Source organism: Anomaloglossus baeobatrachus, unplaced genomic scaffold (assembly GCF_048569485.1).
Source record: "Anomaloglossus baeobatrachus isolate aAnoBae1 unplaced genomic scaffold, aAnoBae1.hap1 Scaffold_3325, whole genome shotgun sequence".
Lineage (NCBI taxonomy): Eukaryota > Metazoa > Chordata > Amphibia > Anura > Aromobatidae > Anomaloglossus > Anomaloglossus baeobatrachus.
The window spans coordinates 67,698-85,727 of record NW_027442705.1 but is presented as its reverse complement, the minus strand read 5'-3'; the positions used below and the strand labels follow the sequence as shown (position 1 = coordinate 85,727).

Genomic DNA, 18,030 nt, shown 5'->3' with positions numbered 1-18,030 from the left:
ACTAGTTATATTCTTGTACATAGGGGGCAGTATTATAGTAGTTATATTCTTGTATATAGGGGCAGTATTATACTAGTTATATTCTTGTATATAGGGGGCAGTATTATAGTAGTTATATTCTTGTACATAGGGAGCAGTATTATAGTAGTCATATTCTTGTATATAGGGGCAGTATTATAGTAGTTATATTCTTGTACATAGGGGGCAGTATTATAGTAGTCATATTCTTGTATATAGGGGCAGTATTATAGTAGTCATATTCTTGTATATAGGGGCAGTATTATAGTAGTTATATTCTTGTACATATGAGCAGTATTATAGTATTTATATTCTTGTATATAGGGGCAGTATTATAGTAGATATATTCTTGTATATAGGGGGCAGTATTATAGTAGTTATATTCTTGTATATAGGGGGCAGTATTATAGTAGATATATTCTTGTATATAGGGGCAGTATTATAGTAGTTATATTCTTGTATATAGGGGGCAGTATTATAGTAGTTATATTCTTGTACATAGGGGCAGTATTATAGTAGTTATATTCTTGTATATAGGGGGCAGTATTATAGTAGTTATATTCTTGTACATAGGGAGCAGTATTATAGTAGTCATATTCTTGTATATAGGGGCAGTATTATAGTATTTATATTCTTGTACATAGGGGGCAGTATTATAGTAGTCATATTCTTGTATATAGGGGCAGTATTATAGTAGTCATATTCTTGTATATAGGGGCAGTATTATAGTAGTTATATTCTTGTACATATGAGCAGTATTATAGTATTTATATTCTTGTATATAGGGGCAGTATTATAGTAGATATATTCTTGTACATAGGGGCAGTATTATAGTAGATATATTATTGTACATAGGGGCAGTATTATAGTAGTTATATTCTTGTACATATGAGCAGTATTATAGTAGATATATTCTTGTACATAGGAGCAGTATTATAGTAGTTATATTCTTGTACATAGGAGCAGTATTATACTAGTTATATTCTTGTACATAGGGGGCAGTATTATAGTAGTCATATTCTTGTATATAGGGGCAGTATTATAGTAGTCATATTCTTGTATATAGGGGCAGTATTATAGTAGTTATATTCTTGTACATATGAGCAGTATTATAGTAGTTATATTCTTGTATATAGGGGCAGTATTATAGTAGATATATTCTTGTACATAGGGGCAGTATTATAGTAGATATATTATTGTACATAGGGGCAGTATTATAGTAGTTATATTCTTGTACATATGAGCAGTATTATAGTAGATATATTCTTGTACATAGGAGCAGTATTATAGTAGTTATATTCTTGTATATAGGAGCAGTATACTAGTTATATTCTTGTACATAGGGGGCAGTATTTTAGTAGTTATATTCTTGTATATAGGGGCAGTATTATACTAGTTATATTCTTGTATATAGGGAGCAGTATTATAGTAGTTATATTCTTGTATATGGGGGCAGTATTATAGTAGATATATTCTTCTATATAGGGGTAGTATTATAGTAATCATATTCTTGTATATAGGGGCAGTATTATAGTAGTTATATTCTTGTATATAGGAGCAGTATTATAGTAGTCATATTCTTGTACATAGGGGCAGTATTATAGTAGTTATATTCTTGTATATAGGGGCAGTATTATAGTAGTTATATTCTTGTACATATGGGGCAGTATTCTAGTAGTTATATTCTTGTATATAGGGGCAGTATTATAGTAGTTATATTCTTGTATATAGGGACAGTAATATAGTAGTTATATTCTTGTATATAGGGACAGTAATATAGTAGTTATATTCTTGTATATAGGGGCAGTATCATAGTAGTTATATTCTTGTACATATGAGCAGTATTATAGTAGATATATTCTTGTACATAGGAGCAGTATTATAGTAGTTATATTCTTGTATATAGGGGCAGTATTATAGTAGTTATATTCTTGTATATAGGGGCAGTATTATAGTAGTTATATTCTTGTATATAGGGGGCAGTATTATAGTAGTTATATTCTTCTATATGGGGGCAGTATTATAGTAGATATATTCTTCTATATAGGGGTAGTATTATAGTAATCATATTCTTGTATATAGGAGCAGTATTATAGTAGTTATATTCTTGTATATAGGAGCAGTATTATAGTAGTTATATTCTTGTATATAGGAGCAGTATTATAGTAGTCATATTCTTGTACATAGGGGCAGTATTATAGTAGTTATATTCTTGTATATAGGGGCGGTATTATAGTAGTTATATTCCTGTACATAAGGGCAGTATTATAGTAGTTATATTCTTGTATATAGGGGCAGTATCATAGTAGTTATATTCTTGTATATAGGGGCAGTATTATAGTAGTTATATTCTTGTATATAGGAGCAGTATTATAGTAGTTATATTCTTGTACATAGGGGGCAGTATTATAGTAGTTATATTCTTGTACATAGGGGCAGTATTATAGTAGTTATATTCTTGTACATAGGGGCAGTATTATAGTAGTTATAGTCTTGTATATAGGAGCAGTATTATAGTAGTTATATTCTTGTATATAGGGGCGGTATTATAGTAGTTATATTCCTGTACATAAGGGCAGTATTATAGTAGTTATATTCTTGTACATAGGGGGCAGTATTATAGTAGTTATATTCTTGTATATAGGGGCAGTATCATAGTAGTTATATTCTTGTACATAGAGGCAGTATTATAGTAGTTATATTCTTGTATATAGGGGCAGTATTATAGTAGTTATATTCTTGTATATAGGGGGCAGTATCATAGTAGTTATATTCTTGTACATAAAGGCAGTATTATAGTAGTTATATTCTTGTACATAGAGGCAGTATTATAGTAGTTATATTCTTGTATATAGGGGGCAGTATTATAGTAGTTATATTCTTGTACATAAGGGCAGTATTATAGCAGTTATATTCTTAGTAGATATATTCTTTTACAAAGGGTCCAGTACCACCTGTTTGGCAGTATTATAATATTGCACTTTTCTCCTTGGTTGTGAAGTCGCCTCCTCAGCTTCTCGGAGGGACGTATCCCTTGGTTTTAAAGTCGCTTTCTTGGAGTGACGGATCCTTTGATTTTTGAAGTTGCATTCTCAGAGTGATGATCTCTTGGTTTTTAAGTCTCCTCCTTAGCTTCTCGGAGTGACGGGTCCCTTGGTTTTTAGGTCGCTTCCTCATCTTCTCGGGGTGACAATGAGGGAAATCCTGAGATATGATGAGAATTATCATGTTCATTCATGTCAGTCAGCACTCCCTGATGTCACCCCCTCCCTTCCCAAACAGAGATCTTTCTCAGATTCTCACCTCTGGGAAGGTGTCGAATCCAATTACCCTGCCAGGCAAGAGGAAGACCCCCTGGGGGTTATGTCCATTCATCAAAGAGACTGGGTGGGAAACTAGAAAAACAATGGGAGCTTCAAGAGACATCTAGGAAGCTCATCCCAGCAGGAGTTCATATTCCTGGCTCCTTCACATCATATACAGTTATGATATTACCGTGCGTCTGAACCATATACCCACTACATCGTTAAAATCGGGACGTCGAGACGCACCTCTTCATACCCTCGGATTCTTTGTCGCGCCCTGGGGCGGCGAGATACAGAGAATTGCGAGTAGGAGTCCGGTAGAAGAGTCGTGTTTGGACTCAGTGTGCAGAGGGGACACAGACGGATCTGATGACACCAGAACCGTCCCAATCGGATCTCCAAGTCCGGAGTTGCGGATAATATTCATTTTTATTATTTTAGGCTCAGGAAAGGGGTGGGGCAGTGCTCTCCTGTGAAGTCACCAAAAGAGGAGGGGGCATGGATTGAGCCTGTTTGATAAACCCAGTTCAGACATTTTTAGCTCGTCTTTGCTCGGGGGTCTTGTGTCTGAGAACACATGTGAGAAAGTCCCTGGAACCCTGGTTGAATGGCGCCCCCCTGTGGCCAGACGCATAAGGTAACTGCATGATCTGTATGCCTGTTTGTGATCCATAACTTACCTGTAAATATACTCTGACCTATATATATATATATATATATATATTCTGTAAATTTCACCTTGTATATATTGTAGTTTCTAGTGTGGCTTAGGCCGATTAAAATATATAATTTAATCTTGGGCTGTTCTGTTATCTCGATCCTAAACTCCACGTCTGTGTGCTCGCCGTAATAGTTATCATAATCGATTGGTGGCAGCGAGTTTATGCCAAGGATCATTGTGGGGCGACCAGTGAGATTTGGGGAGGTTTAGATATATTCCGTCCGCTGAGGTCAGGGGAATATATACCTTACTCTCACCGGGAACCCTTCAATCATCGGCATAGTAGAATAGCGGCCTCATGGCTTATTGTCGGGCAATTCCATAATTGGCCTGACTGTAAGAGGGGCGCTAGAGAGCGCGTCACGTGCTCTGTCTGCAGGGTGGTGGAAAGGGGGGCTATAGCTTCCGCTTCCTGACCCCCGTTTTAGTCACACTGATCCTTTGGTTTTGAGGTCGGCTCCTCAGCTTCCCGAAGTGATGGGTCCCTTGGTTGTGAAGTGGCCTCCTCAGCCTTCTCAGACTGACAAGTCTCTTTGATGTGAAGTCACCTCCTCAGCTTCTCAGAGTGACAGGTCCCTTGGTTTTGAAGTCGCCTCGACCTTCTCGGAGTGACAGGTCCCTTGGTTTTGAAGGCGCCTCGCCTTCTCGGAGTGACTGGTCCCTTGGTTGTGAAGTCGCCTCCTCAGTTTTTCAGAGTGACAGGTCATTTGGTTTTGAAGTCGCCTTCTTGGAGTGACGGGTCCCTTGGTTTTGAGGTCGCCTCCTCATTTTTTCGGGGTGAGGTGTCCCTTTTGGTTGTGAAGTCACCTCCGCAGCTCTTCAGAGTGATGAGTCCTTTGATTTTGAAGTAGCCTTCTTGGAGTGAGTGAACCCTTGGTTTTGAAGTCGCCGCCTCATCTTTTTAAGGTGACAGGTACCTTGGTTTTCAGGTCACTTCCTAAGCCTTCTTGGAGTGACAGGTCTTTTGGTTGTGAAGTCGCCTCATCTTTTCGGGGTGACAGATCCCTTGGTTTTGAAGTCACCGCTTTACCCATATTGGGGCGACAGGTCCCTTGGTTTTGAGATCACTTCCTCATCTTTTTGAGGTGACAAGTACCTTGGTTTTCAGGTCACCTCCTCAGCCTTCTTGGAGTGACAGGTCTCTTGGTTGTGAAGTCACCTCATCTTTTCAGCGTGACAGGTCCCTTAGTTTTGAGGTCACCTCCTCAGCCTTCTCGAAGTGACGGGTCTCTTGGTTGTGAAGTCGCCTCATCTTTTTGGGGTGACAGATCTCTTGGTTTTGAAATCGCCTCCTTAGTCTTCTTGGATTGACGGGTCCCTTGTTTTTGAGGTCGCCTCCTCATGTTCTTGGGTTGAAGGGTCCCTTTGTTTTGTAACTTCCTGATTTTGTGATGCAGATGGTCGCAGAGACAGACCTGATGGTTGGGTTTTCCTTCTGGTTTGATGTTGTGCCCTCATTTCCCCTTTTGTTTGTGTGGTTTCCCTTTTTGCTGGAGTCTTGTGACCGCTGCGGTGAGTGCTCCACCCTAGTACACGGTACAGTGTGCTCTATGGAGGAGCAGTGTCCCACAACTTGCACTGCTGGCTGTGTCTTCATGGTCAGACGTGATGAAGGAACCTGAAGGACTCTGAATCTTCTGCAAGGTCCACCATCTCCCTCTATACCTCAAGATTATTAGGGAGACCTTGGTATAATGATTATATGGGGGAGGGGCAGCTGGAAGGTAAAATCCCCCCGAAAGCTGTGTGTGCAGCTCCTTGTGCACGGTATGTCCGGCCATTATACTGTTCATGGCTACAAGCAATGGCTCATGTGGTTACTCCACCTATCACCTGGCTGTGCCCGCCCCCGAGGAATCCGCCTCATGGGAGGAGCATTGTCAGCAGATTGATGCTATTGCTCTCAGTTATCACTTATCTCATGCTCACAGGGTGCCATGAATATTGTAGTGCAGTTCAGTTTGGGGTCATGTTACCCTCCACATATACACAGAAGGGTAAATCTCGTGTACAAACCTGTACAGTGATCCGGTCATTGTTGGCTTCATGAGTCTGTGACCCAAACGACTCTGACATCGCTCCTAGAGAGTCTGAGGCCACAGATATCCCTGAGACTGCGGGGGAGGCATGGTGGAAGACCCCTCAGTGATGGACACTATCCGGTGCCACTATGGGGGCGAGGGGAGCACGCTCTATACCCTGCGCAGAGGTCCCTGTGTCAGCAGATGGGCTGTGTATGAGCACTGAGTGGTGTACGGTCTCTTTTTCGCTCAGTGCCGGGGTCTGCGGTCTGTTTTTCGTTCTCTTTGGGGGTCTGTGGTTGCTCAGTGTGGGGGTCTGTGGTTTCTTTTACTCTCTTGGGGAAGGGGTCTGTGGTCGCTCAGTGCGGTGGTCTGCGGTCTGTTTTTCAATCTCTTTGTGGGTCTGTGGTCTCTTTTACTCTCTTTGGGGGTCTGTGATCTTTTACTCTCTTTGGGGGTCTGGTTGCTCAGTGTGGGGGTCTGTGGTCTGTTTTTCACTCTCTTTACGGGTCTGTGGTCTCTTTTACTCTCTTTGGGGGTCTGTGGTCTCTTTGGGGGTCTGTGGTGGTGATTAGTCTCTGGCAGTCTCTTTTTTTGTTCTCAGTTTTATGTATTTGGGGTAGACGTCGGTGGAGTCAGAGATCGGCAGCAGAACTTTATTTTCGGTCCGCGCTCCCATCATACTGCACACATCTAATCTGAAGGCAGAAGCAATAGCGCCCCCGTCCCTGGTGTCCTGAGCGTCCACGTAACTGTCCACTGAGGGAGATGATTCCGGAGCCACACGTGGACACAAAATCTCCTACTGGGATCAGGCACACGACGGGTACTACCTCCTATCCCATAACCACTCCAGGTAACTCCACCCATGGCAGCCTAAACCCCTCCCATCACTCCATAAAACTCCTCCCATTACTCAAATGCCTTCCATTACGCTATAAAACTCCTCCCATTGGTCTATAAAATACCTCCCATTACTCTACAAAACTCCTCCCATTACTCTATAAAACTCCCATTATGCTATAAAACTCCTCCCATTATGCTATAAAACTCCTCCCATTACTCTATAAAATTCCTCCCATTACGCTATAAAACTCCTCCCATTACGCTATAAAACTCCTCCCATTACTCTATAAAATTCCTCCCATTACGCTATAAAAATTCCTCCCATTATGCTATAAAACTCCTCCCAGTGTGCTAATGAACTCCCATTACTCTATAAAACTCCTCCCATTATGCTATAGAACTCCTCCCATTACTCTATAAAGCTCCTCCCATTATGCTATAGAACTCCTCCCATTACGCTATAAACTCCTCCCATTATGTTATAGAACTCCTCCCATTACTCCATAAAACTCCTCCCAGTATGCTAATGAACTCCTCCCATTACTCTATAAAACTCCTCCCATTACGCTATAAAACTCCTCCCATTATGCTATAGAACTCCTCCCATTACTCTATAAACTCCTCCCATTATGCTATAGAACTCCTCCCATTACTCTATAAAGCTCCTCCCATTATGCTATAGAACTCCTTCCATTACGCTATAAACTCCTCCCATTATGCTATAGAACTCCTTCCATTACTCTCTACAACTCCTCCCAGTATGCTAATGAACTCCTCCCATTACTCTATAAAACTCCTCCCATTACGCCATAAAACTCCTCCCAGTATGCTATAGAACTCCTCTAATTACTCTATAAAGCTCCTCCCATTATGCTATAAACTCCTCCCATTATGCTATAAACTCCTCCCATTACTCTATAAAACTCCTCCCAGTATGCTAATGAACTCCTCCCATTACTCTATAAAGCTCCTCTCATTATGCTATAGAACTCCTCCCATTACGCTATAAACTCCTCCCATTATGCTATAGAACTCCTCCCATTACTCTCTACAACTCCTCCCAGTATGCTAATGAACTCCTCCCATTACTCTATAAAACTCCTCCCATTACTCCATAAAACTCCTCCTATTATGCTATAGAACTCCTCTCATTACTCTATAAAGCTCCTCCCATTATGCTATAAACTCCTCCCATTATGCTATAAACTCCTCCCATTACTCTATAAAACTCCTCCCAGTATGCTAATGAACTCCAATTACTCTATAAAACTCCTCCCATTACGCTATAAAACTCCTCCCATCACTCTATGGAACGCCTCCTATTACGCTATAAAACTCCTCCCATTACTCCATAGAACCCCTCCCATGTCTCCTCCCATCACTCAGGATTCGCCACATTCTCCAGTACATGTCCCGCCTTGGTTGGCCTGGTCAATGTTCCAAGCGGGAGGTGATGGCCTCCGTGTCCTTTCCCGTCATGCACCATGCTGCGGCTCCATGTTGGCGTGGACTCTCCAGGCACGTCTGTGTCACGTCCACGTCCAGCCTCCACGGAGGGAGGTGGTCACATGTTGATCGGGTCCTGACTCAGCCGCGTCCCAGGTCATTCATTTGGTTGAGCGGAACTGAAAGAGAAAGACATGAAAAGTGTGATGCCAAAGCCAGCGACCGACCTGTACAACCCACAAGACTAAGACCAAATGGACCTCACATATGTGACCCCGCCATATACAGCCCAGAATATCACACATATAATACATCCCCCCGTGTAATATCACATGTGTAATACAGACACTCCCTCGTGTAATACCACACGTGTAATACAGACACTCCCCCGTGTAATATCACACGTGTAATACAGACACTCCCCGTGTAATATCACACGTGTGATACAGACACTCCCCCGTGTAATGTCACCCGTGTAATAGACACTCCCCCGTGTAATATCACACGTGTAATACAGACACTCCCCCGTGTAATATATCATGTGTAATACAGACACTCCCCCGTGTAATATCACACGTGTAATACAGACACTCCCCCGTGTAATATCACACGTGTAATACAGACATTCCCCCATGTAATATCACACGTGTAATACAGACACTCCCCCGTGTAATATCACACGTGTAATACAGACACTCCCCCGTGTAATATCACACGTGTAATACAGACATTCCCCCATGTAATATCACACGTGTAATACAGACACTCCCCCGTGTAATATCACACGTGTAATACAGACACTCCCCCGTGTAATACCACACGTGTAATACAGACACTCCCCCGTGTAATATCACACGTGTAATACAGATACTCCACCGTGTACTATCACACGTGTAATACAGACACTCCCCCGTGTAATATCACACGTGTAATACAGACATTCCCCCATGTAATATCACACGTGTAATACAGACACTCCCCAGTGTAATATCACACGTGTAATACAGACATCCCCCCGTGTAATATCACACGTGTAATACAGACACTCCCCCGTGTAATATCACACGTGTAATACAGACATTCCCCCCGTGTAATATCACACGTGTAATACAGACACTCCCCCGTGTAATATCACACGTGTAATACAGACACTCCCCCGTGTAATATCACACGTGTAATACAGACACTCCCCCGTGTAATATCACACGTGTGATACAGACACTCCCCCGTGTAATATCACACGTGTAATACAGACACTCCCCCCGTGTAATATCACACATGTAATACAGATACTCCCCCGTGTAATATCACATGTGTAATACAGACACTCCCTCGTGTAATATCACACGTGTAATAAAGACACTCCCCCGTGTAATATCACACGTGTAATACAGACACTCCCCCGTGTAATATCACACATGTAATACAGACACTCCCCCCGTGTAATATCACACGTGTAATACAGACACTCCCCCATGTAATATCACACATGTAATACAGACACTCCCCCGTGTAATATCACACATGTAATACAGATACTCCCCCGTGTAATATCACATGTGTAATACAGACACTCCCTCGTGTAATATCACACGTGTAATACAGACACTCCCCCCGTGTAATATCATACGTGTAATACAGACACTCCCCCGTGTAATATCACACGTGTAATACAGACACTCCCCCGTGTAATATCACACGTGTAATACAGACACTCCCCCGTGTAATATCACACATGTAATACAGACACTTCTCTGTGTAATATCACATGTGTAATACAGACATCCCCCCGTGTAATATCACACGTGTAATACACACAATCCCCCGTATAATATCACACGTGTAATACAGGCACTCCCCCGTGTAATATCACACGTGTAATACAGACACTCCCCCGTGTAATATCACACGTGTAATACAGACACTGCCCCGTGTAATATCACACGTGTAATACAGACACTCCCCCGTGTAATATCACACGTGTAATACAGACACTCCCCCCGTGTAATATCACACGTGTAATACAGACACTCCACTGTGTAATATCACACGTGTAATACAGACACTCCCCCGTGTAATATCACACGTGTAATAAAGACACTGCCCCGTGTATTATCACACGTGTAATACAGACACTCCCCCGTGTAATATCACATGTGTAATACAGACACTCCCCCGTGTAATATCACACGTGTAATACAGACACTGCCCCGTGTATTATCACACGTGTAATACAGACACTCCCCCGTGTAATATCACACGTGTTATACAGACACTCCCCCGTGTAATATCACACGTGTAATACAGACAGTCCCCCCGTGTAATATCACACGTGTAATACAGACATTCCCCCGTGTAATATCATACGTGTAATACAGACACTCCCCCGTGTAATATCACACGTGTAATACAGACACTCCCCCGTGTAATATCACACGTGTAATACAGACACTCCCCCGTGTAATATCACACATGTAATACAGACACTTCTCTGTGTAATATCACATGTGTAATACAGACATCCCCCCGTGTAATATCACACGTGTAATACACACAATCCCCCGTATAATATCACACGTGTAATACAGGCACTCCCCCGTGTAATATCACACGTGTAATACAGACACTCCCCCGTGTAATATCACACGTGTAATACAGACACTGCCCCGTGTAATATCACACGTGTAATACAGACACTCCCCCGTGTAATATCACACGTGTAATACAGACACTCCCCCGTGTAATATCACATGTGTAATACAGACACTCCCCCGTGTAATATCACACGTGTAATACAGACACTGCCCCGTGTATTATCACACGTGTAATACAGACACTCCCCCGTGTAATATCACACGTGTTATACAGACACTCCTCCGTGTAATATCACACGTGTAATACAGACAGTCCCCCCGTGTAATATCACACGTGTAATACAGACATTCCCCCGTGTAATATCACACGTGTAATACAGAAACTCCTCCGTGTAATATCACACATGTAATACAGACACTCCCCCGTGTAATATCACACGTGTAATACAGACACTCCCCCGTGTAATATCATATATGTAATACAGACACTCCCCCGTGTAATATCACACGTGTAATACAGACACTCCCCCGTGTAATATCACACGTGTAATACAGACACTCTCCTCGTATAATATCACACGTGTAATACAGACACTCCCCCGTGTAATATCACATGTGTAATACAGACATTCCCCCGTGTAATATCACACGTGTAATACAGACGCTCCCCCGTGTAATATCACATGTGTAATACAGACATTCCCCCGTGTAATATCACACGTGTAATACAGACATTCCCCCGTGTAATATCACACGTGTAATACAGACACTCCCCCGTGTAATATCACACGTGTAATACAGACACTCCCCCCGTGTAATATCACACGTGTAATACAGACACTCCCCCCGTGTAATATCACACGTGTAATACAGACACTCCCCCCCGTGTAATATCACACGTGTAATACAGACACTCCCCCCGTGTAATATCACACGTGTAATACAGACACTCCCTCGTGTAATATCACACGTGTAATACAGACATCCCCCCATGTAATATGACACGTGTAATACAGACACTCCCCCGTGTAATATCACACGTGTAATACAGACACTCCCCCCATGTAATATCACACGTGTAATACAGACACTCCCCTGTGTAATATCACACGTGTAATACAGACATCCCCCCGTGTAATATCACACATATAATACATCCCCCCCCCGTGTAATATCACACGTGTAATACAGACATCCCCCCCGTGTAATATCACACATATAATACATCCCCCCCGTGTAATATCACACGTGTAATACAGACATCCCCCCGTGTAATATCACACGTGTAATACAGACGCTCCCCTGTGTAATATCACACGTGTAATACAGACACTCCCCCGTGTAATATCACACGTGTAATACAGACACTCCCCCCATGTAATATCACACGTGTAATACAGACACTCCCCTGTGTAATATCACACGTGTAATACAGACATCCCCCCGTGTAATATCACACATATAATACATCCCCCCCCCGTGTAATATCACACGTGTAATACAGACATCCCCCCCGTGTAATATCACACATATAATACATCCCCCCCGTGTAATATCACACGTGTAATACAGACATCCCCCCGTGTAATATCACACGTGTAATACAGACGCTCCTCCGTGTAATATCACACATGTAATTCAGACACTCCCCCGTGTAATATCACACGTGTAATACAGACATCCCCCCGTGTAATATCACACATATAATACATCCCCCCCTTGTAATATCACACGTGTAATACAGACATCCCCCCGTGTAATATCACACGTGTAATACAGACGCTCCCCCGTGTAATATCACACGTGTAATACAGACGCTCCCCCGTGTAATATCACACATGTAATTCAGATACTCCCCCGTGTAATATCACACGTGTAATACAGACACTCCCCCGTGTAATATCACACGTGTAATAGACACTCCCCCATGTAATATCACATGTGTAATACAGGCACTCCCCCGTGTAATATCACACATGTAATAGACACTCCCCCATGTAATATCACACGTGTAATACTGGCACTCCCCCGTGTAATATCACACGTGTAATACAGACACTCCCCCGTGTAATATCACACGTGTAATACAGACACTCCCCCGTGTAATATCACACGTGTAATACAGACACTCCCCCATGTAATATCACACGTGTAATACAGGCACTCCCCCGTGTAATATCACACGTGTAATACAGATACTCCCCTCGTGTAATATCACACGTGTAATACAGATACTCCCCCCGTGTAATATCACACGTGTAATACAGACACTCCCCGTGTAATATCACACGTGTAATAGACACTCCCCCGTGTAATATCACACGTGTAATACAGACACTCTCCTCGTGTAATATCACACGTGTAATACAGACACTCCCCCGTGTAATATCACACGTGTAATACAGACACTCCCCCGTGTAATATCACATGTGTAATACAGACACTCCCCCCGTGTAATATCACACGTGTAATACAGACCCCCCCCGTGTAATATCACATGTGTAATACAGACACTCCCCCCGTGTAATATCACACGTGTATTGCACCGGACGAGTGCACCCACTGACCATAGTGTCTCCACAGAGGCAACGGCTGGTCACCGAATACTGAGGACGGAGTCACCGGGCAGTCACTGTGACAACAGTGTTTGGTCACTTGTGTGTGGGTGAACTGTTCTTCATTAGGCCAGATGTATGGGTCTTATTGTTTGTTAAATCAAGAGAAGTTAGCCATTGTTTCTTCCCAGACTGATTGGAGCCCTATTGCCTATAAATGTGTATTGTCTCAGCCCTTCTTACTACATAATTCAGAGGAAAACCGCAACCAAGCCAAGGTCACCAGCTACTGAGGACGGAGGAGACGGGTGGTCACCAGATACTGAGGATGGAGGAGATGGTGTTTACCAGATACTGAGGGCGGTGGAGACGGGATCTCACCGGATACTGAGGGGACGGACAGTCACCGGATACAGAGGATGGAGGGGACAGGCGGTCACCGGATACAGAGGACGGAGGGGACAAGCGGTCACCGAATACAGAGGACGGAGGGTACGGGTGGTCACCGGTTACAGAGGATGGAGAGAATGGGCGGTCAACGAGGGCTTCTTCCAGGATTTTGAGCATCAGTGTCGATTAATGGAAGTCCCAGAAAGGGAGCGCGCCCGGCATCTGGTTGGGCTCTTAGAGGGTGGAGCTGCCGCAGCCTATAAAGCTATGGACCCTCGGTGGAACTGTGAGTATGCGGATATTAAACAGACTATTCTAGAACATTATGCTGTAACGCCAGACACTTACAGGACTCAGTTCCGTGCTTTAGCATGTGATGAGGAAGTGTCCTTCAAGATGTATGCCCACAAACTCAAACATCTGTGGCATCGTTGGCTGGAGACAGAGGAGGCCTTAACCTTGGAGACCGTCCTCCAGGTCCTCCTAAAAGAGCAGTTTTACTTCAAGTGCCCCGCTGAGATCCGGGAATGGGTGCGTGAAAGGAGACCAGCCACTGTGGAGGAAGCTGCAGCTCTAGCTGATGAGGCTCTGACCATCAAGCCTCAGTGGAAACAACTACTACCCAGTGAGAAAAAAACCACCAACCCCCCAACGCTGGCGGCCCCCTGGTCCTTCTGGCCCCAATGTTCACCATCACCCTAGACCGTCAACTCATGGGGACCTTCGTGTGACTGTGCCTCGCATTACTCCTGCTCCACCTTTGGGAATACGCCGTGGAGGAAGAATCCCAGAGCGCAGATGTTATGGATGTGGGCAGCCTGGGCACATGCAATTCCAATGTCCAGGTGTTCGGAGACAGAACAGCTACAGACCGCCTTTGCCTGTTCATTATCTACAGACACCTTCACCAGGGGAAGAGCTGGATTCTGTGCCTGATGACTTGCCAAGTGACTCGGAGTCTATGGGGTGTGAGCTGCAGCCACCTGTTCTTCTGATCTTAAGCACAAACATCTACAGGAGGTCGTGCTGGATGGCCAAAAAGTTGGGGCTTTCCTCACCATAGCCGATCCCCGAGTAATTCAACCAGAAGCAATTCAAAAGGGACCAGGAATTGCAATTGAACTGGCAGGAGGTACCCAGAGATATATTCCAAGAGCGAGTGTGACCCTGGATTATGGCTTTGGGGCCAAACAATGTGTGGTCGGTGTCATGAGCGGCCTCCCTGCAGACGTTCTTCTAGGAAATGATGTGGGGAATCTTCATTGCCACTTTGTCGGTGCGGTAACCAGAGGTCAAGCCAAGAGAGCAGCCCATGTGGACGTGTAGAACCCATCCATGGAAATGAGGCCACCAGAACTGCCATTACAGCCGGTGAGTGATTCTTCTTGTGGGGATAATATGAATGTTACTTGGGATAAAGTTCAGTTTAGACAAGAAGTAGAGACTGACCCCACCCTTGCTAGTTTTAGAGCCCGAGCTGAAATAGGGCAGCTAGGGGAGACGGAGAAAGAATTATCAGAGAAAATTGACTTCTGTATCGGGTTGCCAATGCCGACTCCCTAGATAAGCCCTGGACTTATAGCAAACAGCTGTTTTTTCCTCAGAAGTACAGAATTCCCCTATTACACCTGGCTCATGACATTCCTACGGCTGGCCATCAAGGCAAAACCCGCACCGAGAGACGATTGACTCAAACTTTTTATTGGCCGGGAATTTCTCAAGCAGTGGCGCATTTCTGCCGAACTTGTGACATATGTCAGCGTAGAGGGCGACCCGGAGATCACCCAAAGGCACCCCTGCAACCGCTCCCTATAATAGAAGAACCCTTTCAAAGAGTAGCTGTTGATATCATTGGACCTCTGGCTAAACCAAGTAAATCCGGAAAGCAGTACATTCTCACTGTTGTGGACTATGCCACCCGATATCCAGAAGCCGTGGCCTTGTCAAGTATTTCTGCAGCCAAGGTGGCCGAGGCCTTGGTTATTATTTTTACCAGAGTAGGATTCCCCAGTGAGATCTTGTCGGACCAAGGCTCCCAGTTCATGTCAGAGTTGGTCCAGTGTCTGTGGCGCACCTGTGGAGTACGAGCGATCCGAACGACCCCGTATCATCCCCAAACAAATGGACTTTGTGAACGATTCAATGGCACTCTGAAGAATATGCTGGGGGCCTTCACGGACCGAGATTCAGACTGGGAGAAGTACCTACCCCATCTCTTGTTTGCCTATTGGGAAGTTCCCCAGGAGTCCACTGGGTTCTCCCCCTTTGAACTACTCTATGGAAGAAAGGTCCGAGGACCCTTAACCCTGCTCAAGGAATACTGGGAGGGGCAAGTTGAAGATACAGGAGCCCCTGTTGTCCCTTATGTCCTAAAGCTGCGAGAAACCCTGGCCCAACTTGCTAGTTTTGCCCAGAGTCATTTGCGTATGGCTCAAACCAGACAGAAGACATGGTATGACCGTAACGCACGCTATCGGGAGTTTGTAGAAGGACAACAAGTCTTAATGATTGTTCCCCATCGGCAGAATAAACTGCAGACCACATGGGAGGGTCCCTTCCGGGTTCTCAGAAAACTGAATGATACCAAATACCTTCTTGCTTTAGATGATCAGGGGCTAAGGGAAAAGACTGTCCATGTGAATATGATTAAGGAGTACCATGACCAGACATTACCTATGATAGCAAGCTGTCGGTTGGCTTCAGAAGATAGTCAAGAGGATGAGGACTCTCTACCTGATCTCGTGGAAGCAGCGAGAGCCCCATCCACTGTGGAACTGGGGAGCCTGGGAAAATAGCTGTGGACAAACAAGCGCATAGGGTCTTACCCCAATATGTGAGGGGTGGGGGTGGGGGGGTAAACCTACTCACCAAAAGTGGTTGTGAGAAGCCACAACTACTATATTCGCATGTATCACACAATCCAAGGCTGCAGCCACCAATACGGTAGATAACAGAGAGCACAAGAGAGAGGTGTTCAATGCCGCGCCAATGGATCACTCCAGATGATGTTCAGATCAGTGTCACTTTATTGTTATTCAGGTCAACGCGTTTCTGGGGCTTCTGCCCCCTTCATCAGGACCACCAGAGAAAGAAACAACATCCAATCTGTCCAGTTCAGACAATGTACACAATATATAGACACCGTGACGTCATAGGAACATCCCTCAAAGAAAAAAACGAGCGGGAAGGAATGCCACGTTGCAGGCAGTGACGTCTTAAAAACACAACATAAGGAATACAAAGATTCATCCATATTTGACATATATTAATAAACAACAAACATATATTTCTTTATAAAAAGGACACACATTATTTTTTGTGAAAAAAAGAAAAATTAAAAAATATATATATATATGTAATAAAAGACCAATAAAGAAAGTGTGTAAAAACCATTTGCCTACAGATTGTGAGAGTGAAATATATACGTATATACCAGTGAATATTATACTTGTCTCATACACCGGACAAGTCAGCGATCTCCCAAGGAAGGGGGAAGAACCCTCGACCTCATATGTGTATTCCACATTAGATATATCAAAGACACGGCATTATAACCTGCCGCCACCAGTGTTTCTACATCTTTCACCCAAAACCATAAAAATACAAGTGCTGTGCACCTAAAAAAAGAATTGAAACATTCTGAAGAACCGCTTCCGATCTGTGAACTCAGACCGCAGTTCAACCAAGGACAAGACCGTGGGAAAAAAGCAAAAGAGCATGCGCCGGAGCCCGGTTCAGATAATGAGCCGGCACAAGTTCACGGGAGTGCAAGAGCGTGGGAACCGACACCATTACGCATGCTCGGCCAGTATCAGTCTTAGTGGCACCGCACCAACCTATTGAACCCGTATCACCTTAGACTTTGAGAAGACCGTGAAATATTCATGATTGCGCTAAGATCATAGTGGGGTCGAAGTAACCGCCACACTTTCAATAGTGATTTAAACACACACCGCCGCTGGCACGGCGTGTATCGTAGTCATCCGTGTAAAATAAACAGATAGAATTTAACACAGCCTTAAACAAATATATAAATATATAAATAAATAAATAAATAAATAAACAGGGCATTAAACAACCCTTATTTAAACCTTAGAATGCAGATACGGGGAGAGCATATGTACACAAGTACAG

At 43.9% G+C, this 18,030-nt stretch overlaps 1 protein-coding gene across 2 annotated transcripts in view; it reads right to left on the bottom strand.

Annotated features, from left to right (window-relative positions):
• Nucleotides 1-6,692: 6,692 nt before the first annotated feature.
• Nucleotides 6,693-18,030, bottom strand: part of LOC142270911 (ICOS ligand-like) — a 74,825-nt gene continuing 63,487 nt past the window's right edge. For both annotated transcript variants that reach the window (XM_075332454.1, XM_075332455.1), the window contains one exon: nt 6,693-8,536. In XM_075332454.1, coding sequence (XP_075188569.1) covers nt 8,499-8,536 — 38 coding nt within the window. In that variant the 3' untranslated portion in view covers nt 6,693-8,498. The remainder of the gene's footprint in view (nt 8,537-18,030) is intronic.